General features: G+C 35.4%; 2 protein-coding genes across 2 annotated transcripts in view; one reads left to right on the forward strand and one right to left on the reverse strand.

Annotated features, from left to right (window-relative positions):
* Nucleotides 1-18,617, forward strand: part of jvl (javelin-like) — a 254,717-nt gene extending 236,100 nt beyond the window's left edge. The window contains exons 5-7 of the mRNA XM_019045446.2: nucleotides 1,256-1,354; nucleotides 4,893-5,885; nucleotides 11,804-18,617. Of these exons, the coding sequence (XP_018900991.2) occupies nucleotides 1,256-1,354; nucleotides 4,893-5,885; nucleotides 11,804-12,190 (1,479 nt within the window). The 3' untranslated portion in view covers nucleotides 12,191-18,617. The remainder of the gene's footprint in view (nucleotides 1-1,255; nucleotides 1,355-4,892; nucleotides 5,886-11,803) is intronic.
* An 877-nt stretch (nucleotides 18,618-19,494) lies between these two features.
* On the reverse strand, nucleotides 19,495-24,839 carry LOC109033075 (uncharacterized). Its single transcript, XM_019045505.2, has 2 exons — nucleotides 24,536-24,839; nucleotides 19,495-23,877 (listed from the first exon to the last, which is right to left on the reverse strand). The coding sequence occupies exon 2, from the start codon at nucleotides 23,804-23,806 to the stop codon at nucleotides 22,373-22,375; it is 1,434 nt and encodes a 477-aa protein (XP_018901050.2). The 5' UTR covers nucleotides 23,807-23,877; nucleotides 24,536-24,839; the 3' UTR covers nucleotides 19,495-22,372.
* Nucleotides 24,840-24,979: the final 140 nt, after the last annotated feature.

The raw sequence follows: 24,979 nt of genomic DNA on the forward strand, positions 1-24,979 counted from the left end.
GGAGAGGAAACCATCGGGTGAATTCTCTATTTTTAGTTTTCCAGCATTGTAAAATCACGAAGAAAACTCTGCAAAAGTTTGAATGAATTCCACGCATTTGCTTTAATTATAGTGCGTGAAACATTAACGGAACCACTGAGACACCAGTGGCGTGGCGTGAAGGATCGATTATCGATGTATCGCCATTTGAAGCTATGGTAAAGAATCGATTACTAAGGTGTTCGCTGCGAACGCCCTGATAATCGATCTTTTTTCATAGGTTTGAATGGCGTATCAATCGATACATCGCAAAGCACGCCGCGACACTGTGAGACACCGCAACTAAGAAATGCCCTTCTTTTACTCAGCGCTTCGATTGCGCATGAAAGTCTCTGAAAAAATCCCCCCCCCCCCCCTGAAAATGCGTATTTTATCAAAGGAGATTTGGCAACGTCTGAAAGTTCATACGGCGTTTTTCCTAAGCGCGGTATCCCGGGCCGAGTTTCCACCTGGGAGGGAGAAAGTTGTACGTGGAAGAACCCACACTACCCCATGAAGGTGTCACTGCGAGGGCTGCGAATCCGCAGGAATTTCGGAACCTTTTCCGGTTCCAGTTTTGAAGATGGGGAAAATAATGGTTCCGGTTCCAGCTCTGATTCTCTCAAGGTTATAGTTGGTTCCGGTTCTAGATCCGGAATCGGTTTCATTCTGATTCCAAGGGGTTTTTTGGGCTTTGAAAAAGTCTCGGAAGTTAAACAAAATGACTTTCTTTACCAGGGCTGAAGTAATCATCAAGTAAAAAAAAGGCCATTCACATTTAGTTTCAGTCGCATTGCCATCATAAAAATCTTCGAATTCTGCCCCCCTTCCCCGTATGTTTTGCGTTTTTGTCAACTCGCAAGATAGACAGGGTGGCTTGCGACCGGGAAAACCGGGAAAAGTCAGGGATTGCAACTCGACTGGGAAAAATCAGGGAAATTTCTATGGAGCCGGGTTCCGCGTAAAAATGGGGTTTCGACGAGCCAGCTGATCGCGTTGTTGTGCCTTCGTTTTGGCCACATGAATTAAGTGCCTTTACGTTATCGAAAAATGTCAGGGAATTTCATTAGAAGAAGTCAGGGGAAAGTCAGGGAATGATAAAATGAATGTTTTCAATCTAACCTTGCAATTTATAATTATGTTCTTTAAGGAGAAACAACATAAGTTTTTCTTCGTTTATAAAACAATAATCACCATTCTCTCTTTTGACGACTTTTATTTTTTATTTTGTCCGCAGGTATTCGAGCGTTGTTTGAAAACGCAATTGAAGAAGAAGTTAGAACTCACCAATCAGCTGGACAAAGTGAAAGAAGATAACGAGGAATTAAAATTTCAGGTACGTAATTTGCACTATTGTTATTTTTGGGTTATTCATCCATGTATGTTGAGTAACTCAGTCGACATAATTTAAATATTTTCAGGACCGTTGCCTTGGCATGGGTCAGTGTATCTCATGCCTCTTTTCAAAAAATTTTGAGCGCCTTCAATTTCGCCACATAGGCAACAAACTTACGGAAGAATTCAAAGAGCTATCTACTCGAAAAACACGCATTAACCCCACTCCATTTAAACCCATGAATGATGCTGTTTACGTATCGAAAGGTATCGTCCATCTGAAGTTCGCCTTCAATTTCTCGCATAGGCAACATAATCACCGGGGAGTTCTAATAGTTATTTATTCGAGGAGCACCTTAATGATTCTCCTGAAGTACTTTAAGTAATAGGCATGTCTCCTCTCTTTGTGGCTAATGAAGTACGTGCCTTTGTAAAATCTCCGAGTTTCTTATTTTCAACTTAAGAGCTTTTCTGGCGACTTTTCAATTTGAGTTGACGTATCTCGTACTTAACTTGGAATGAGCCTCGCATGAAGCGCGAAGATAATGCTCCGAAAATACTTTCGCCGTAGTTCAGGATCAATCCCGTCATCACGATGTGTTTAGACTAATCAAAAGACGAGTTCAGCTCACTGTATCATGCGAACCGATCTTACATGTATCGCCGAATTGTGATTCAGGTGACCTCCGTCGAACTTGGAACAACCATCGCTCTTTGAACAGTGCGTTGTCTCGGATGAGTTCGCGAGGCGTTGAAAACATGACTGAAAAAAAGGGAATCTATTTTTGAGAAAGAATTAATTTCTGCGGTTCAAAGAACATGTTTGGGTTCAAAACTGTGTGTTAGAGTGGAGGAAACATTTATTCTACCGCAAGAAATTATTTTGTACTAATTATTCTTCTTTTTTTCAAATGGAGTTTTTTTTTATTTCAAAGAAAATTAAATTTTTCGTCGATGATTAAGATACATTTCCTCGAGTTAAAAGAAACTTCACCTGAATTTAAAAAGCTCTTACTAAAATGAAATAGTTCTGCAAGTGAAACACATTTTTTGTCTAATCATAAAAACTTGTTTAAGCCAGACTTATTTTTTCATTTTTATTTTATTTATTTATTTTATGGCTGAGTCGGTATGTGGAGTGTAGCCAAGTGCTAGAAATAATATTACATTTTTTTTTTTTAAAAAAAACTTACATTTTATTAATAAACTTACTTACATTTTATATTTTATCCATAAAATGTAAGTTTTTTCAAAAAAAAAAGTTACATTATTTCTTGCACTTGGCTACACTCCACATACCGATATATTCAGGCTTCCAGGACTTTATGTCCACCTACCTTTCGTCCATTAAATAAATGTCAACCGCTATTTATGTTCACTAAACGTTAAGTCCAATCTTTGTTAAGTCCACATAATTTAATGTCCAACCATGAATATGTCCAAAATTGTCCAAATTGTGTCCACATTTTTTTCTTCTCATTTAAATGACAGGAACCACCTCAAAAATAAATGCATACTACGGCTACCTTCATTCTTAAAAACATTTCATTCATGAATCAAGTCATGAAAGAGAACAGACTTTAAGAGCAGATAAAAACATATGTTCATGTGTACAGTGTACGGATATGATAAAATGAAAACCAAAGCGGGAGCTTAGGAAACGCTCCAATGCCAAATTAAACATTTTTCAGTAACAGATGCAGTCTAAATAATTGAAAGTCCTCTTTGACTAGTTATTTCGTGCGCCTTCAATCTTACAGGATACTGTGCAACGCCTCTGACGCGAAATAGTTGCTTAAAACTTTGCGGCGCGGCAGGCAACCAGCGTGACACGCACACAGGCGCCTACAAACCTAACGGGATGCTTCACGCGTTGCGCAATGCGTGAAGTATCCCGTTAGGTTTGTAGGCGCCAGTACGCGTTCTGCGCTGCTAACCCGCCGCTCCGCTTTGTGTTAGGTTCTAATATTTAAACTCGCGGAGTCAGCGTTTTTCAACTCATGATTTTGAAATGTTTGAACTCTCTGCATTGATTATTCCCTTTTAAACTGATGAAAAATAAATATGTATTACTGGAAAATATAATGTGTTTTTTGTAAATATAATAGTGGTTCCGTGTCAAATTTAATGATTTCCAACGCATTCAAATTTATTCTTTTATGTTTTGGGCTTTTACTGTGCTGCAGCGTGGTGTAAGCGCAACTAAATGCTCAAAATTGGACGTATTTGACTCAAGAAGGTCGATGTACAAATAAGATAAGAACATAAAATTGCGTGCTTCTTAGTTTTTTTCCTCTTCTATTAATTTTTGTATAGTTTCTTTCATCGCAACTACGGCTCATTGAGATTCATATCGATGCCATTGCTTGGAAAAGGTTTTACAAATATTTACCACGTTTTGAAAATGTAAATGTTTTTAAAATGAAATAATCAATTTCATTTAAAAAAAAAAAAAAAGGAATGTACATTTAAGGCATATTTTATATCGGAAATTTCAAGTATAGAAATGAAACCAAGTATTTACTAAAGACAATTTGAAAAGATGAATCAAAAGAAGAAATTAACATTTCATTTAAAACATGAGTTACGATAACAACACCTCATTCTCTCTTAATTTTCGCATTTCGATATTGTCAATATAATTTTACACACGGACTAAAATATAACGCTCGACTTTGATTTTAGTGGACTTTACATTTGTGGACTTAACTTAGTGGACGTTTAAGTAATGGAATTAACAATAGTGTGGGCTTTAGAACTGTGGACGTACAAATTGTGGACGAAAAGTCTTTGGACGTAAAAAAGTGAATATAAAGTCCGTGTGCCATATTCAGTACTACTACCTTTTAGACATTGTTTAATACAATGTTCGCTGAACTTGATTTGGCTGAGTGGTGGCAGTAGCGTTTTGGTTTTGTGTTTCACATTTTTAGCCATGTCTCCCTTTTTTGTGTATTCTTTAAAGCTTGAATGTGTATTGAGTGGCCCGTAGTGACAGTAAGTCTTCCATTCAAGGCGCCTAAAAAATTGAAGCTCCTCCCCCTCCTCTAGTTTTCGCCACCTTGCCCGATTTATTTCTATTCGAACCAGGACTGAAAGAGGGATTTCAAAGATCTGGTGGTGAAATTCGTAAGATGGGCGGGCCAGGGGCACACGAAAGGGGAGGGCGCACAGTGAATCGAGTCAGTTAGAGAGGTCGGTCATGAAATTTTTGACTAAAACCGCAAATTTTCATGTTTATTTCGTCACATTCTAAATTTTGAGGGGTGTTTTCAGAAGGAGGAAACTAATGGAACCACTTTTAGAACCTCGAAATTCTGTATAAACGGAGTTATAAGCTTTTAAAGTTTCCTAATGTGGTCCGATCGCTCCTATTGACTCGATCCACTGTGCGGCGAGTTGGCAAATCCCTGAGGAGGAGGGAGCTGCATCGCTTGGCCTCCTCGTAGGTCCTAAATTCCACTCTGCTCGATCTTTTTCTTGTCAACATCACATGATATTATCAATGATTATTAATAACATTGTTTTCTTTTTCTCAGCTGGAAGAGAAGAAAATAGAACTTGAAGGAACTAAAGCCAGAGTTCGGGTGCTAGAGAAGTTTCAAGATGAATCCAACAGAAGTGCAACTCTTGATGGCAAATCAGAAGGAAAAATCTCGGAGTACTCCAATCTCTCCTCCTCTCAACACATTCTCATCCCCACTAATCCTATTCTACCCCACTTAGCATTACCTGCAACTCATATGAACGGCCACAATGTGGAAGAAATGAATGCCCACCATAGCAGTAGCACAGAGTCAGCGCATCATGAGGATGACGAAAGATCAAACCGAACTATTCTAGATAAAAATCAACAAAATTCTCTACTACGCTCCAAAAAGCCCAGCAAAATACCCCTAAAATCTTACGTGGCTCCAAAGCAACCCACATCCCAGAAAACAACCCCAAACAGCAGCAACCTCTCTAATAGTTATAACTCGAGTAAAAGTAGTCATATTACTAGGCAAACTTTAAACAAAGATTCATTAACATACCTATCAAATAGGACTAGGTCTGAAACTCGGAATTACGATTCTGTGAAGAATCGAGATGTTTCAATCACAACTAAATTTAATAAGAGTGCAAATTTGAATAATTCAAATAACAGTACAAACTATAGTATGAATAAACTGAATTCTTCAATTAGTTCCAATGAGACTGTTTCCATATCTAAGCGCCATACATCACCAATTTCATCCGTCAATGATTCGTTCTCTATAAATAAATCCCGCTATGCTCATCGTAAACTCTCTAATGAATCTCTAAGCTCATCAAATTCATCTCCTAAGTACCATAAAGATAGTCTTAAACAATCCAATGTTTCTAGTTCAACAAATTCTAATTCTTCAAACAATAACTCTCCTATGTCATATTCAGGATTCAAGAAAAACTCCCCTCAAATTTTTAATTCAACGCGTTTGTCAGTTTCTCCGAAACGTAATTCTTCCATTATCTCAGACTCGCAGCAACATTCCAATCAAGAATTAAATAAGGTACGCCCCCCTACGAACAAAATATCTGCTCTGTTGAATAGCTGGCTTCGAATGTCAGGCCCCTCATAACAATTGGTTTTATGGGAAATATTAATCCAGGATTTCCAAACTTGGTGCATGTTCTTTCATTGCTTCTGATTTTTGTACTTCCCCCTTTTTTTGAGTCTGTATTTATTTATTTTTTAATTTTATCATTTTAATACGTTATGCCATTCTCAATATTATTCATCACTGAAAATGTTGTAATTTTTCCATTTATCACTGTCCAAAGTGAAACATCGTGTGTCCAAATGTTGTTTACTATGAAGCCATTGCTTCTCACCAACTCTAATACTTCACACTCTTTGTTAAACTTATTTATTTACCTTCAAATAAGTTTTCAAGAATAGTTTTTGTTGGAAAGGAGTGTAGTCTGCACCTTACTCCTTTTTTTATTTATGTCCGACGTTTTTCTGCAGAAATTTTTGCACAGAGGGGGAAATTTTTTGCAAAAATTTCAATCCCCCGTCTTTAGAAAAAGTATAACAATTTCCTTCAACGTTCGGCTTTTTCAGAAATTTTTTTACATTCTTCAAGACTGTAAAGTTTTTATTTGATTCAGTTCATTGAAGGGAAGTTTGTAGAAACTGCATTTTACCCATCACCTTCATATTACTTCTTTTTTTCTTTTACTATTAATTAGTAGCACAAAGTACCATTAAAACTGTGTCTTCTCGGACTTTAAAATGGAAGCAAACGTTTCTACTCAAAGTCGGTTTTTGAATGGCTGTATTTGCCTAAAGTTTAATATTGTACTCTCCTCTCCAAATATTTTCAGAAAAATAATTTTATCCGTCGATAAAAATTTCAGACTTTTAGATAATGCCTGCAATGTGTCTTAAAAATGGTGGTTCACCATTAGTTGTGAAGATCAGCGAGTAAAAAGCCGCAGTAACTTGACAACAAATGCATAAATAACGAGTACTGGACTGACTGGTACGCTATTATGTCTCATATTTCAGTCAAACAAAATCTTTCTTAAATAGACAAGCAGTGAGATTTTGTTGTCTAATTACTTTACTTTCAGCCTATTATTTGCAGCCTTAACCTGAAAAGTAAGAGTTATGAAGAAACTTGATTTAACTCTCAATTAACACATGGTAGTCATTTTTCACTCATCTGCACAATCTTCTAAATTATGTTATGTTCATGTTGATTCTCCGTCAATCATGAAGAATTATAGTGGAGTATGATTCGGAAAACCCTTGTCAGGGAAATCAATTTTCTCAAAATGATATGAGGCGTTGTGAATATTTTTAATTCAATGACTTTTGATAGAAGCTGCTCTTAAATATAACCATTTTGTTTCTTCCATTCGTTTTCTTTTTACATCATCTTACTTGATAATAAACTGTCACTAGTCTCTCTTCAACTAACCAACCGAAGATAGAGTAATGCTGATTTTATTGCCTTATATTCATTTCTTTAATCATTGGAAATTTCTTATGTAGCGGATGAAACACTTTTCATGGTAAAATCACCATCCCTGTTCTTTGCTCTATAAACTAACTTACATCTAGTTCTTTTCATTTGTGTTCTAGACTTTATTTGAAGGTAAATAAGTATGTCAGTCATATTTGTTAATAATTCATTATTACAATTTTGCCTTTCAACAGTGAGCAAAATAAAATTGCACCAAATCTTTTGGACGCTTCATTCAGCTGTTTGCTTCCAAATAATTGCTTTTACCGATCAAGTCACTTAAAAAACTGTAGTACATAATGTCAGTTGCACTTAGATGGAAATTATTGGCTATATATTGAAGCTTTTAAGCTTTTGGTAAATTTGAAAGAAAACATCATCTCTTTCTCTGATAGTCTCTTTTTAAACCTACCTCAAAATAATCCCGAACTAAAATTTGTTGCTTCTCAATTGAGATCAGCAAAATTTTACAAAAGACACTTTGATAGCTTGTTTCTTCCTGGAAACCCTCTTAAATTTTAGTGACATGCCGTTTCTTGCTGTTTGTCGAGCACTTAGTACTCACCCTTTAATCATTGCGTTTATTCTCAGTGCTACGATCAAGTAACCGGTTTACTTCAGACTTCATACAGAAGACTTATCCCCTGAATTTAACTCCCATCCATATCCATACAGATATAATCACAGGAGAGAATTCCGTGTCGTCTTCTAGCTGATATTGATCTCGTAAGTCAAATGAGCTTTCATAAAGTTTTATTGTTTGTTGAGTATTGTTACTTTTTTAATCCCTAATCTCTCTTTCTCTTTTTCTTTTCACCCCTCATCCAGTTGTAACGGAACCCTTCCTTTTTTTAAAAGCATGGTTTGGTTTGCCTCTTTGTGATTTCCTTTGACATTAACTGTAGTATTCGTAGTATTGCTTTGTTTGCCAGCAATTTAACACCTACTTAACTCAAATGCAGCTTTGACTCGGTAGTTTAGTGGCCCAGACACAACGGTTATCATAGTCTCTCATTGTTTTTTACTATTATTAAAAGATTCGTGAAACTGAATGTATGAAGAGGGTGATAAAATAAGAAGCCAGGAATGGACCATTAGACAAGGTACGAATTTAAGCAATCTGATACATGTTTCTTAACCAGAATTTCACATAGAACACAATTCACACTACGAAAATTACGGAAATCAACTTCTAACGAAGATATTAACGTTTTTATTTCACACTGGGTACGAGGAATTTGAACTGCCCGCTCACAAGAAACTCAAAGCTCTACGTGAGTCAAATCGCGCACTACAACGGTTTCAGCAAGCTTCTCAATCGAGCAATGTTCATTTTCCACCATGTGTTGTTCAAACTATTGGTAATCTGCTATAGCTGAGCCAAAGTGTCAAGATTGAAGTTGAAGATTTTTACATCGCAGAGACTGTCATGATAAACATTTAGCGAGCGATGTGAATCACGTAGAGCATTGAGTTTTCATAAGCGGGTGGTTTGAATTCACGCATCAAGAATCATTAAATATCTTCGTCAGGAGTTGATTTGGGTAATTTTCGTTGTGCGCATCGTGTTCTACGTGAAATTTTAGTTGAGAAACATGTATCAGAATGCTGAAATTCGTACCTTGTCTAGTGGTCCATTGGACCAGCAATAAGTTTATAAAATTTTTCGTCAATTTCAATGATTAATCAATAACAGGGAACAGATAAAAAGGCATGTGTATCTAGTGAAAAGAAAATCATTCAGTCAATTTGTCTCAAAATTAATTCAAGCTTATAAGATTTTCAAATTATGAAGGATACCCAGAGAAGTCGGGAATTTACTTAATATGCTCAAAAAAAAAATAAGCGTCAGAACAAGATTCTTCTTTTTTTCCCATTGTAAATTGAAATATTCGAAACAAGAAGGGGATTTGCAGGTTGATAAAAATTAATATCTATTATTTGGTAGTAAAATATTCAGATTGCTGAAAGTTTTTTTTCAGCATGTAGGTGTGGGTTTATGTTTCTGTCAGCCTTGGAAAAAATAATCAGGAGAAAACAAGATGTTTTAAAATAACCAACGTTCTGCTGCTTAAATATGTCATCCAGGCAGTTCTCTTCCAACTTTGCTAAAATAAAATAGAGCACCCATCAGTATACCAGTTGAAGATCAAACTATGACAGTTTCAAATGAATTTTAAGAAATTGAGGGATTGACTGTTAAGATACATCTTACTTTGAACTTCAAGGTACCTACTAGAAATGTTTTAAGCACCTATCTTGGCTCTAAAATTACGTTCAGCTCATTGGACTGCAACTAGTACATGTGAATGACTCAAAAAAGTGAAACTTCCTATTTCAAGCACTTTTGATTTTGTTAAACTGGTTTCTAAACCCTGTTGCATAGAAATCATTGATCCCATATCAAGTTTTGATCACATCTCGACCCTCTAATCAGTTTTTAAGTGCTGGCCTTTGGGATAAGAAGTTGAATCAATTTAATACTAGAGAATATTATTAAAAATCGTACAATATTTCGCTATGTTGACATGTGCTTGTGTTTGTGCATGAAGAGGGGGGGATGAAAACTTTCAAAGCACGCCCTGCGGAGAAATTTACGAATGGTATCTTCATAATCGTTAGAGTTAGTTCCAGTAATCTTGAACTTCCTCATCAAGAATATAAAAAAATTAGGGTTTTGATCAATGCAATGCATTCCATGCAGGTATTTACTGTATTTACTTGCTCATGCAAAAATCATGAAAGTAGGGATTCTCTTTTATAGGACTAAGTCGTATGAATCTTATTTTCTTCTTTAATTTTTTTTCTACTCAAAGTAATTATTATTATTTCATGTACATAAACATTCTGGTCGCCAGTTTTCTCACGCAACTTTCTCGATGAAAACAAGGGCTCAATCAAATAACTTAAGATGCTTATTGGATATTTTTTTTTTTTTTTGATTAATGACTAAAATAAATAAGTTCAGTAAAGGCGTTGATAACATTCAAAAAGATAAAAATGAGGGTGATAATAATTAAGAGGGTTTTGAAGGTGCCTCTTTTAGTTAACTTCCCTTCTGTAAAAGGTATGAATGATCCTATCCAAAAATTACAGAATAGTGCCTTGAGAAACGGTCCTACAATCATATGTGAAGTTCAGAAGTATCTACCTCAATAAAATCATCTCTACAACTCAACTACAAGCATTAGACGCGTATGGACGGTGTAAGTCGGCAATCACATAACTCGGTTTCGACGTTGCAGACTTCCTGTTATACTTAATTTTTTAAACGGAAAACTACTCAACAGCAATTCTTGAAAACTGAGGTGATTTTTTTCTCTGTGTGAAGAAAATTCTGCAAAAACTTCAAGAAATAATGTCAATTTGTTCTCCTTTAAAAAAATAACGTAGAGGCGGAGATTTTCAGACACCGCAAACGAGTTATGTGATCGCCGACTTACACCGTCGGTATGTAAAATGTCACATGAAGTTCATTGAAGATATAGAACCCTGTGATTTTTCAATTTCATGGTTGCATCTCAGCACATTACTGATTTTTTTTTTAAAAAATATCCATTTTATCCAGCACTTTGTATAGGGTACTCAGCACTGTTTTAAAGCACCATAGAATGAGAAAATATGCATTTGTTGGTTTTAATTTTCATGTTCTCATTTCATGTTCTGTTGTTTCTCGTTCAAAAATGCATGCTTTGTGTAGTTTGATTGTTCATCCTCTTGTTTAAAAAAATTTTTTATGTCACAGCAGCATTCCTCTTTGCTTCGGTACATCGCTCTTTTTTGAAACAAGCAATTTGTGAATGGTAAACGTAGCTCACTCTGTTTAGAGTGAAAGTTACTAGAATGCAAAAATTTGCCGTTTTTCAAAGTTTTAAGTCAAGACCTGGGTCATGACAGTGTTACAAGGGAGAGGGAGCCGAGAGGTCGAAAAATCCCAATTTCAGCGACATGTACTTCATGAAAGGATCCCACGTATGATAGGGCATTTTAGGTGTCCACTGCATGCAAGCAGTGTGTAATCATTTTTGGTTTTGGTTTACAATAAATTATTCGCACTGTTTTTTTTCCCTTTGTACAAAATAGACATGCAATTAATTTTTAATTGCTGAAATTTCAGATTAGATTTCTATGGATTAGAAGTAAAACACATCTTTTAGTCATGCGTCTGTGAAGTGCTTGTCAGCACAAAGCTGGATTTTTAACTCTTGGTTGGGATATCTTTTGCCCCGACCTTTTTGAGTTGTGGTGGTCTCGTATTTTCTACACGCATGTGTGCAAGATAAAAAATATTAAAATCGTAATTCCATGTATGTGTACCGGGATAGAAAGAACAATAACCGTAGCCTACTGTCACATTTTCCCCAAATGTACTTATTCTATCTGTTTATCCTCTCTGTATCTCGAGTTCATAACAATTTCTTTGTTTTAATCAATTTGTTTTGTTTTTATTTGTGCAGAAAACGACCCCTGCAAAATCTTTGCAAAATCTGCGCTATACACGCAAGCTGGAAAGAAACAAGGGCAAGAAAATTTTGAACACAACATTAACTGCATTACCTGAAGTACCAGAAGTAGGCTCCACCGAATTTCTTGACTCATTGGATAACAACAAATTAGAAAAAGATCTGAATACAAGTGAGGATGGCGCGAAATCAAAGACTGGTTCCACCGAGCAGTTGTTCTCAACAGAATATTTTGATAGCATTAACGATCCATCAACTGTCACTTCAAGAAGTGGGAGTGTGTTCCATTCAGCAGCAGCAAGCTTGTCAAGTTCAAAAAATAGCAATGATAATTGCGATTCCCTAGATCAGGACAAGTCTAATCTAGTAAACCCTGTTTAACTTGCAAAGTATCCTGTTGTCTGTAAACAATTAATTCTAACTGAACGAAATAACTTGTTTTTCAATTTGTTAATAATTCCAATATTTTTTAATATATTCCAAAGGGTAGGCATGGCAGCCAGGATCTTTTTCAAATATCCATCACAAAATCTTTCTAAAATATTTTCAAAAAATTTCCGTTAATGTGCCTCTCTGCTTTTCTGATGCCGCATTTGTCATCAACTGTGCTCTTGTGCTCAGCTCAATCAGGTTAAAATGAAGGAAATGCAAGGGAGGTAAATGTTAGATGCTTCATGCTTAATGTAGGGAATCTACAAAAATTGAGTGGTTTTATGACATGATGATCCTCTCTGAGAGATGGTAAGTCGTATTTCGAGGGTGAAACTCCCAAACCTTGTATTTCGGTTTGCAATGTTGCAGACTTCCTGTCATACTTTATTTTCTAAATAAGAAACCACTTAACGACAGTTCTGTAAAACTTCTGCGATTTTTTTCATTGTAAGTAGAAAATTCTATGAAAATTTCAAGGCATCTGTGCATTTGCTCTCCTCCTTTAGAAAAGAAAGTAGTGAGAGTAGATATTTTAAAACAACGCAAACGAGATACATGCTTTGAAAGTCTCATTGTTGATTTACAACTGATAATGCTTTTAAGTTCAGATGCTTCATGACTGAATTCCAATGTTTATTAGTTAGGGTCTTCATTTTGTAATCCTCCCCAAAGAGCCTCTGTATCATGGTCCCTAAAAATTCAGAGTTTTTCCTACCAAGCACTACACAATTCCTGAAAGAGAGCATTACTTTTCAATCATTCTCAGAAGAATGTGCATAAATTTTGTTGAGGTAGCATATGTCCCTCCAGAGGCAGACCAACACTTTAAGGGACTAGGAATGTCCATCAGTGCTCAGATCGGCCCTTTTAGGCTCAATTTCATGTTCCCAATTTTCTCTTTTGGTGGAATCTAGTAATTTAAGTCAGGATGCATGTCATAAATGTATTTTGTGGTGTTTCGCAGAATTTAGACTTTTTTAACGAAGCAATGATATCAGTTTGAGCTATTTTCCGGTATAGTTTTCCTAGAATGTATGGTTTTGTTTTTGAAACGAAAAATTTGCCCACTACACATTTACCACAATAAACCAAAGCATACTATCTTTATGTATGTAGACCTACTACCGGCAGGAGAATGTTTAATTCCTAGTCTGATAATTCTTTCTGTTAACTTACACTTGTAAACTGAATTAGGTGATGATTATAATAGAGAGCTCAAGAGACAGATTGATGTTTGATCAACACATGTTTGCAGCTTAAAGATTGAAATGAAGCCGCTGGCACAGTTAAATCTCTTAAAAATAACTTGCAGTATTTTATTAATTAAAACCAGTCCTTTCTAAAAATAAATCAGTAAAGTTACCTCTTTTCCAACGTGGTTGCAAACTAAGGAAACAGGAATACATTTTCTTGAGCATTTTGTGTCAGTAAAATTCTTTAAGAGGATTTTTTCTCTTCCTATTGTTGAAACATCATTTCTCAGGGCTACCTCTGCTTCAGATTGCTGAAGTTTGATAACCTGATCTTGTTTACTTTTTTTAAAACGAATTTTTGGTTCATTCGTTCTGTGGTCACATGAGATTTACCTTTTTTGTACTGATTTGGAGGCACAAATCAAATCAGAAGCTGTCTTTTCAGAGCTTATACCAACATGTTTGAGGAAGATAGATGAGGATTAAGGAAGATTCACAATTTAGTGTGCCAACTTCAGCTCGCTAAGATTTCAGAGGCAAGATCCTATAGTAACAGAGCTTTTTTTTCTCTTTTCTTCATTATTATATCAATAGTAGATAATGGGCTTGTGTAATTGAGAGTTTGTACTAAATTGATTTTCATCATATTAATGATGAATTCTAAGTTTACAGGAGAAGAAAAAAATCCTGTTGAAAGAGTATAAAAATGTTATTTTCCCTTCCTCTCAAACATGCTGGTGTAAATAAGTCAAAATTACCACATAACCACATGTACAAATTCTGTGTAATTTAATTGTGTTAATTCATTATAATTTAATCATTGACAGATCATAAATCAATTAAGGACTCATTAAACACGAGAAATTTCCATTGAAAGAAAGATTTGGATACAGTTTACCACAACGGTGAGAATCCGAGACAAGATTATGTGTTTCTTTACAATTGAACTTTTATGTAGCCACTAAATCAGTCTACTAAAGGTTCATTGAGACAAAGCACTTTCAACTGTCATTGTATAATGTAATTACATACAATTTTTGAGCATTAAGTATATATGTTTCCCCCTTTAATTTTTTTACTCAGTTCCGCTTTTGATAAGGGGCACTACTAAATTTATCTTCTGTCTACAGTCGTGAAGCATCACAGCTCATTTCCCTAAATATCTTAAATTTTCCATACCTTTGTGTGCAAACTTGCCTTTAGATTTGTAGGTAAATGCAATATTTATTTGAACAAACAAAAAAAAAAACCAATTAATGTGTGGGAGTGAGATACTCTCTTTGCTGGAAGCTTGAGGTAAACCAACTTGCACTTAGAATAATTGAGAGTTGGTATTTTACAACGTATCATTCTTTCTTTTCAGAGCATACTGTAAATTGGAATTCTGAACCATAAATTAGTGATCCATTGTGAGCTACCCTCTGCTCTTAGTTTTATATAGATTTGATCAAATGGTTATTAATAGAAGTTTAAACTTCAACTAAAAAGTCAAGTGAAGTTCCAGTTTCAAGTTTATTTTCCTGTGTTTCGGACTACTTTAAAGCTTAATAATACCTAATTCAAAATTTTGTGTTTTTATGATTGGTTTTTTTTGGTAATTGGAAATTTTCACTTTCAGTGCCTGCTTCCTTACTGATAGAATTGCATTTTGGAAAACATTTTAAGATAAGTATTTGGGCTTCCTACAATTTCTGTGAGATGTTGTATGTGCAATTAAATAGGGTGAAATGAGTCAGTTGAACTGCTTGACGGAAATCATTGTTTTCAAGATCATGGTTCTTTTGTAACACTGCCGTTGTTAGAAGAGCTTCTTTCTCCATGTAGACTTTTAAAACAATGTGCCTATCTTTTAAAGGAGCTAATTAATCATTACAAGGGATGAATTATGGTCAATTTTAGATGTGTTATCCTCAGTTTCATACGCTGTAAATTTAATTAAATTTAATCAGGAGTGGCCAGACCCTATCGGTAATGAACAATTTAATTCTCTGATGTGCTCAGTTTTATAGGGCAATCACAAACGAAACTAGGTATGCTGTCAAATACTATTTGATATTGTCGTAAAAAATCGAAGTTGAAGTAAATGCTTGTTTCAGTTGAAGGAGCCACTAACATTCATTTTTTGTAATTGTGTGTTCTCGAATGTAAACTCCTGTAGATAAACGGAGGCAATCAGAAACGAAAGACACCAAATAAATTGCATAATTGATGGATTCAGGGAAAACAGCTGTCAGAGTTGGGAAAAAAATAAAATGAGATGACCTACTACTGTGGAGAAGAGTCAAATCTGTATCTTTTAGCATAGGAAATGCTTAAAAATTGACCCTTTGAGACTGCCTATAATGAGAAAATGATCTATTACAAATTTGAGAACAACACTTAAAAAGTTTGCTAGCTCTAATTCTCCTAACATCATCAAGAATTCAAGGCATGCTTTAAAATGTTCAATTAATATTCTTCAGGATATTAGAAAGCACCTAGCATTGTAAATGGATTTCTTTAATGCGCAATCGGTTCTTGGTCCTACCAAAAAACATGAGTTTCCACCACAAGGGAAGGGAAGGGTTGCACTGTGGCTGATCCCATTACATATTATTTACGACCAGAATAGGTCGATTTTATATCAAGTCATGGGACTTTACTAGTCGTGTAAAATGATATGTCAGATTTTCAAACGGCAACATCACATTTTTAGCCATTCTTGCTGTGTAAATGTTTTTATTAATCACACCGATAACTTCACTCAATGAAAATTTTAAAAGCAGGATCACAAGGAATTTCATACCATGAATACCACCAGGTATCTCTCCATCTTGTCACATAGCTTAATGTGGAGTTCTCGTCAATTGAACATGTTTACCTATCTTCTTTGAAAATGAGGCTAGGGCAAAGCCTAGATGTTGCTTGAAAGCTGTAGTTTATCAAAATTTGCAACTGGCTCCTTTCAGACCTTTGATTGCTTGCAGCAGCATAAAAATTTTGTTATGTTTATTAGGTTACCACCCTTGTATCCAATTTACTTAAAGTTTTTTCTTAAGCTCTATCAATAAGTGTGGGTCCTTTTAATTAATTTTTCCCTTCTTTTTTTTCTAATTTTATCAAGTACCCTTAAGGTGTTCCAAATAAAGAGTTTTTTTCTTAAAGGGGGGGGGGGGGTCATTTTATCAATTTTATTCATACACAAGATGGAACGTATTGCCCATTGTATTGGTTTCATACATTTCACCTGCGTCTGAAAAGCCCTAATATTATTAATGTAAGAGTCGGAATCAGTAGTGGTCTTGTAAATTTTTTTCTTGTACCGTTGTATGCTCAAAAGGATATCAGTTCTGAGCTTAAAGAAGTAAGTGAGAAGTTTTCCTTCTTGATTGCTAATGTTTATTTGAAAGTTTGCCTTATATTCATGTTTCATGTAACTGTTCTTTCACTTATTTTCTCCTAAAATATTTCTCAGGTGCAGTTTGCTCCTTACTTTGGGTACCTCATACCTACCCATCACTCCTCCTCTTGTGCCATTCTTAAATACAACCAATGGTCATCTATGTAGAAAGAACAACTGAAAGTCATAAAGTAACGGTTAATATGCTTAAAACAATTTCAAATTTTATTTTTATGTGTCTGCAAACTAATTGCAGAACTCGAAATCAATATCACGTATCACTGAATGTGATATTCAATCAGAGCTAAGTAATAATTAAAAATTTCACCTGAAATTGCTGTTTTGATTGCATTATTTTGAAAGGAGGATCAGTCTCATCGGGAAGCAATTTTTTTCTATCAAGAATCTTCATATCGCAGCATAAGAAATACTACCTAAGTTAAAAATCTCGCATAAAACTAGAAAAAAATTATAACTTTTGTTTTTTAAAGTGAGGAGGAGATAAGTGACAAGTTTGCAACATCTTGCAGTATTTAATTCCATCAAAAGACGATGGCTAAAGTGGGAAACCATGTACCTCCATTGCAGTATTTCAAAATCTCTGCTTGCATTTCTTTTTTAAAGAGAAACGAATCAACTATTTAGCTTGAAATTTCGACAAAATATTCTGCTAATAGAGAAGAAAAGTCAAGGTAGTTTTCATGAGATGAAGTTGACTGGTTTTCCAAAGTAAAAATAAATTATGGCTGCAAGTCTGCATTCTAATCTAATGGAGATATGTGGTTTTGCATTGTAGCCATCGCGTTTCAGTTGCCTGCCTCACACTTCAATGCATATTCCTGATGTTGACTTGCTCTCACGGTAAATGACAGTTCAGTGTGATTATTCTGTAGACGGTTGTGCCTCATATTTAATCGGAACCCAAAACTTGATTAATAATTCCACAAACTCGAAGCTTAGGGGAAGCCTTGTCTAGTTATTATCCACTATCAAACATTAAAGTCTGTGCACATAATTGTCCTCATGAGACTAAAATATAATGAAAGAACGTGCATCAACAATTTGGAAACTTAATCATTTTGATTCGGTCTGTACCCATTTTAAAGGGACGCTATTTTATAACTCATGATCTATTAAATCTTCGTAGGCATAGCTAAAACTTTTGTTTGCTCTCTTGATGAAATGTAGACTGAGTGCAATTCATGAAGTTATTTTAGTCAGAAATACTTCACAACAACCATGTATTTTATTAAAGCAGCTTTCTTGATCAGTTTTGAACAAAGGTCTGATTGATCCTGTTCCCAAGAATTCGTCCTATTAGGTAGGTTAAAACCAATGTTATCAAAATGAAATGAAGAAAAAAGAAATGAAAGAAGGAAGGAAGGAAGAATCAAGTGGATCTAAAGCCTTTCTTCTTTTTTTTCTCTTTTCATAGTTTACATTTATTTCCATCAACATTCATGTAAATTAGGGACATAAGTTTTTAGATGACAAATTGCCGTTCTGGAAAACAGCTTTGCTTCGGTTTTACTAAGACTCGCTGGCAGAGTTATCATCAGTACTGAAATTTTTCGTTACATAATTTTCATTGGGCTCTTTAAGTCCCTCTAAATTTAGTACAGAAATGTTATCCTACCAAAATTACTACTAAGAGCAAACGTAACAAAATTGAACAATATTTCCTAAACTAGGGACAAGAATTCTACCTTTTAAACGAACTTTTAAAATTGTTTTATCTTTGTTTATAATTATAATTTTATTGTAAATTTTGTTAAATAAGAAAAATAAATTCATAAAATTGAAATCAATGATCTTCAGTTCACGCCACATCCTCTCACATAACCTCTCTGTGATTGATCTTCAGGTATGGCAATGAATATCTCTAGATTTAACGTTCATCCCTAGCCCAGAGTGCTATCAAAAATTTAAGTGTCATCCCTTCAGGAAAAACCAGAATCCACTGGAGATTCAGAACTTTTAGTGAATTATCCTAGCAGGGCTTATCGACGGTGTAAGTCGGCAATCACATAACTCATTTGCGGTGTCTAAAAATCTCCGCCTCTGTGTCATTTTTTTAAAGGAGAACAAATTGACATTATTTCTTAAAGTTTTTGCAGAATTTTCTTTGCATAGAGAAGAAAAATCATGATAGTTTTAAAGAATTGCCGTTGAGAAGTTTTCTGTTTAAAAAATAAAGTATAACAGGAAGTCTGCGACGTCGCAAACCGAGTTATGTGATTGCCAACGTACACCGTCATAATGCCCTGGCAAGACAGTGTTGCCACAAACTTCAAACTGAATTCTATTGTACGTTGGCCAAATAACTTTCGGGGACTATAATACTTGTCAGTGGCTGGGCATTAATGATCAATTATCGATATTTACTCATTTGAAGCTTTGGTCAAGAATTGATCAGCAAAGTATTTGTTGTGAACATCCTGTTTATGGATCCTTTTCCATAGTTCTAAGCGGCAGACCAATCAATATCACAAAACACGCTACGCCACTGATTCTTGTTTACTATTATTGAGGTGGTGCCTCAAACTAATTGAATTGTGCCTTCTTTACTCACCTCTAAAGTAGAGTTTAAGAAGAGATTACGCTGAAAAATTAAAATTTTGATAATTTGTGATAGAATAAGTGCTTGATCTCTTGATAGGGACAGATTAAAGACAGAAATGTAAAAAAAAATAGAGTTTATTTTTGATTAAAAATATCAAAATAATCGAAACGGTATACATAGCGGTATAAAAACAAGAGAGCAATTAAATTCAATAAGTGAAAAGGATTAAATACAGGTATGACTTAGTTCCTAAATACTGCAACATAAAGAACTACGACAGAGGCAGATAGAAGAAAAGGTATGATTTGGAATAAAAAAAACATACTTCAGCAAGGAAGATTAAGTTATGTCAAGTTTTGAAAAATCAGAGAAAATAAAAATATTTTTTAAAATTAATGGGCGACTAGGCAAGAATGGAACTAGAAGAAAACGTCACATGTTTCCTCTTCAATATCTTATGTAGAAAAAGATTCACACAACAGGAAGTTTGGATTTCAACTCCTGAACAAGATATTAACAAGTATTTTTAACACAGATCAGAAGGATGTTTGATTGTACAAAAGACGTCATTTATGTTTGTATTAAATGTTAACTGTAAGCAACCACATTTCCTTCAGGAGTTGATTTCCATAATTCTTGTTGTATGATTCGTTTTCCTCGCGAAATTTTCAAGAGGATATATGTTAAGTATTGTAGTAGGTCATACGTTGTATTTTGGCCCATTTGGAGTAAAACTGGGTAGAACCCTGACACAGCTGCAAAAATTTGTGGGGATAACACGACAGTCGATCAATAGTTTTTGACTGTTTGGTATCATGTGACTAGGAAGAAGAGAAAATCAGATTGTAAACAAACAAGCAGAAAAATTTTCGGTTAGAAAACTTCTTTCAGGGTAAAATTACCAGATGTAAGAGGCTACGAGGTCATGACATTTGCTGATGTCCAAAGAATGAAAGTGAAGTGATGAAGAACGATACAGCAATTCAGGAAACGTTAAATTTTTATCGGTATCATACCTACATTATGAAGGTTTCATTTCGCTTCTAAGATAAAATATAGGGAAGAGCAAGAATACAAATAAGAAATATACAGCTTTAACAGAGTATTCACAGTACAGTTCTCAGACAAAATGCAAGAATATTAAGACAAAGAATACAGATTAAAATCAGTAACGGGTCTCCAGTTACTGAAGAACAGTTTAAATGTTTCAGTAGAGTGAGCTGGAACTACATTGCTGTCAATATGGTTTTAATAAAAAGTACATGAAAAATGAGGAATGCAGTAATTTTTTTTCGCAAAATTTTTAAACATGCCTACTTCTTTGCACATAAATTGCAACTGCGGTCAAAAGAAACCGATAATTCTAATCTGAAAAAATAAGTTGATAATTACAAGCTAAGAAAAAGAATCGGTGTTGAAATTAGAAATTTTAACTCATTCAATAAAAATGAGAAGCTATTAAATTTTTGGATACATGTTTTCACATGTAAATCGCAGTTATCACAGTACTAACTTTCTGAGTAATCACTGATTATGGAAAGAAAACCTATTGATTAGCACTACCAAAAAATTTTAACTAAAACCATTTCCAAGGTGGTCGAGAACTCGTAAAACTGAATGTACCGGACAATACTGGCTGATGCCTCAATTGAAATGTCTACGAAAACTAAAATACATAAGATTGTAACAGTGACTTATTAATACTGATAAATACTTTAACGCACAAAATTGTTCAAGGCAATTGGAGCTTACATACTATGATGATACATGAAATTTAAAAGTGCATAATTATTGCTACATGTGCAAACAGTTTAAAATTATTTATCTATACACTTGGGCCAATGCTCCGTCACTGTAGTATTGAATCTGCGATAAAGCAATGAGGCACAGTTGTTCTTAAATGCTCACAGACAACAAAAGGAAGTTTGAATCTTATGAATATCACCTTGAAAGAGGTGGAAAAGCATCTGCTGAAACTATAAACAGGTCTTAAAAGAGAGCTTATTGCATCTATTAATCAACAACAGGGGGGAAGAGTATGCGGTGCATGGAGTCTTTTGGTGCTTTTTAAGCCAAATGCATTTGGACCCTGAGGGTCGTCAGTTGCGCAGGAGAAATTTGACACTTTAACAATAAATGCAAACGCAAGTACAGAAAGAGCAAGACATGCTGAGGGGCTGGCATGCTCCTTGACTTGTTTAGCCAGCCTTCATAATGTAACTTTCATTGCTTTGTAGTTAGTTCACCTCTACTATATTATCTTTGCAATGGCGGCTGCATGTCTTACACTTTCTGTACTTACGCTTGGAGTGATTGTTTAACTGTCCAATGCCTTATTTGCTAATGAAGATGACCCTTTGGGGCGAAATGCATCTGTCCTGAAATACACCTATAGTATGTCCGCGATGGGTGGAACCGTGGAAAGTCGGAATTAATTGCACTATGTAGAAGCAAGGGTAGCGTCCGAGCTATTGTAAGATGAGGACACCGAATCAACCCTGCACTGCTTTAAGGGCTGGCTCTTCATGAGTCGCTTGTCACGCCATGCTGCTCAGCGCCTAGTGCAGGTATTATCCGCTTCAGGCACAAATCCAGGGGAAAACCGCCGCCCCGAGGCCCATAGCCTCCTGTGCGGTGGCTGCAGCGTGCGCTAAATACCGAAATGTGACAGTTGACGATGGTTGAGACAGCCCCACCCTGCAAAACGGTGCAAATAATTCTGAATTTCCACGGTTCTTCCCATCTCGGACAGACTACAATTTTTTTATCTATCTGCATACTCTTTTGACCTGTTTTGTATAGGTACAGGTCTCTTGATGATGTCTGTTTTTATTCAGTACCGAAAATTAAAAAAATCCTATTAGAGTAACATACTGTCTCTCAGTAAGGAACAACTTAACAGTATTTTATAAAAAGAAAGCCTAGCTCTGTCACTTTGGTTCAGCTTAATTTCAGAAGAGAAAAATAGAGATTGTCTGGCATATGCTTGGCACAATTTAAAAAGATTTATCAGCAGTTGTCATACAAAATGGTGTAGAATGATGAATTTGACTGTGTCTGATTAAGTAACTGTTCCGGTAAAATTTAGCTTCACACTCACCACACCTGTACTGTGGTTGAAACTTAAGTCCATGATGCTGTTTTCGCAGGTGTTCAACCAAATGTGCGTTACTGTTAAAGCCTTCCATACAGAGTCCGCACTTGAACCGTGTTGATAAAAATTTGATTTTGTTATTCTTCCACTTGAAAGAGGATAAAATTGGGGTTTGATTCGACATGTTAGGAGAGAGGAAAAGCGGTCGAGCATCATTTTCGTCATTCACTGGAGTGCTTGTAGCTATATTAGTGAAGGAGTTGCTTCGCTTGCGAGAGAGTTTTTTGGTTTTCATTGGTTTTCTCTTGAAAAAATTAAACCACTTTTTGGATTTACAGTTTTGTGAAGGACTATTTTCATCACTTACTTTAAATTTTTTAGATTTTTGCACTACCGACTCTAGAGAGCTATCTGAGCCAGAGGAATCATTTCGCTTTTCCTTGTCTGGAATTTCAAATCTCAGCTTCCTACGAACACTAACATTACTGTTGCTACCACCAACATTATCATAGGCACTTATTTCATTTAAAGGCAATTTTGCAGGCGAATTTTTAAGAATAGATTTCAAGGGGGAGTCATGGTTGGGCTTAAAGGCTAACTTTGACAAGGGATTTTCGATCCTTCCTGGTGAACCTTCAGCATTAATGTTAGCCATGAGCTTGGAGAATTGTTCACTTAACTGAGGGGATGCCATTTGATTTGTGCCACTGAAATTTAAATTGCTGAAATTTTCATTGCTAATACTGGTCATTAAGCACTTCGAACGGATGATTTCATCAAATTGTCTGAAGTGTTTTTTCTCTATATGTATCAAGAAAACTCTATAGTGTTCTCGCAAAACTCGATGACTGCAGAAACGACACTGAATATGTTTTGGTGTATCTGCTTTGTCACAAAGATGAATGACTGCCTCATGATGTTTCCGTGCCACGTGATTTGGCAATAAGTCTTGCAGATAAAATTTAGCATTACAGTACGGACAAGAGTGGAGCAACGCTGAATTTTTGTTTGAACAAGTGATTGTTTTCAACAAATCAGAATGACAAGATTCAATATGACTTTTTAGAAGGAAATCAAACTTAAAGTCAAGCAGACAGAATGGACAAAATAATCGCAAGGTGTCACATGCTTCGGAAACTATTAGGTCAGCTACATCAGTAGCAGCAGCTGGATTTAAGAATGAACTTGAATTTTCACCTTTTAGTTTTTCGAACTGCTTGTGTGGCTCTCGTAATATCAATGAGAAATCCACACTTTCCATGACAGTTTCAGAGCTGCTGTTCGCAAACAAATCTGCAGATGTATTGAATGCATCTTGATCACCGGATCCGCTCATACTCGAACTTTGAGCGCCTCTCACCAAAGTTATAACTTGAGAATACTCCTTCCAAAGCTAAGCTGGGACCTCTGAAAGGAAGAAAGATTTAATTAATGGAGACTCGTTGATTCTCTTGAACTAGTTAATTAAAATATGAGAACTCTATACTTGAGACCACTAAGGTTGAACAGAACTGCATTAGTACTGATGCATGACTGAAGTCAATTCTGAAACAGCAGCTTTTAAAATCAGTGTGCGGAAGATAGTTTATAGTAACCAGTTATTGGTGCCCAATGTGCTTACACCATTGCAGATAGCACAGCACTGAACTGCATCTCTGTGCATGCATCATTGTCTGTTACTGCATAAAAGTCTGTGGATGAAAATGCATTCAGAAGATGACACCTCAGGGCAACAAAGCACTAAGTACATACTGCAACTCAATTCCAGTTCTTAATTGTGAAACTCCGCAGACTGCATTACATGTCGGAGTCAATGTCGCCGATGGTCAATTCTTTATAATACCTCAAAATGTGTAATGAATGATAGTAGAGCTTTTTATTGAATTTTGATATCATGGCATAATAAAAATGATCTATTCAACGCTCCAATCCACTGACGAGTCATTTTGATGTCAACATGCTATGCTCTTGACAGCTTTGACACAAATGCCTCAAAATATTAATGGTATTGACAGAGTCAGGAAAAATTAATTGGAAAAGTTAAACACAACTGTGTCTGCTGTACCTGAAATGACTGAGATCGCCTGCAAGATTTCATTCCAAGGAACTTCAGGACTACCCTTCGTTTGGCTACCAGTGAGAGAGCGACGGTTCAGTTCAGTTAAACAAGTTGAGGAAATTCAAAATGAACTAATCAGGGTACGAATTCGTGCTAAGCGTAGATTTAAATACATAAAAAACAAGGTAAATATCATTTCAATGAAAATAATCACATAAAAACTTAGTAAAAAGGCAAACTAAGAGCAGATGTAATACACAATCCAGGTGTAAGCATGTAAACATGGAGCGGTCTCGGCATTCGGCGACGGTTAGGATATACAGGGTGGTCCAACACTCTGGACAGCCCCTTGGTAACTTTTGAACGATTCCATCTGGGTGGGAGATTTAATATTTTAGGTACTTTAAATACAGAATGCACCTACCTAAAATTTTCAATCTTTAATTGCAA

The sequence above is a fragment of the Bemisia tabaci genome, chromosome 3 (assembly GCF_918797505.1).
Source record: "Bemisia tabaci chromosome 3, PGI_BMITA_v3".
NCBI classification, from domain to species: domain Eukaryota; kingdom Metazoa; phylum Arthropoda; class Insecta; order Hemiptera; family Aleyrodidae; genus Bemisia; species Bemisia tabaci.

Bases quoted from the DNA above. Each gene is read 5' to 3' on its own strand.
- LOC109033075 (XM_019045505.2), bottom strand. From the start codon at position 23,806: ATGAGCGGATCCGGTGATCAAGATGCATTCAATACATCTGCAGATTTG.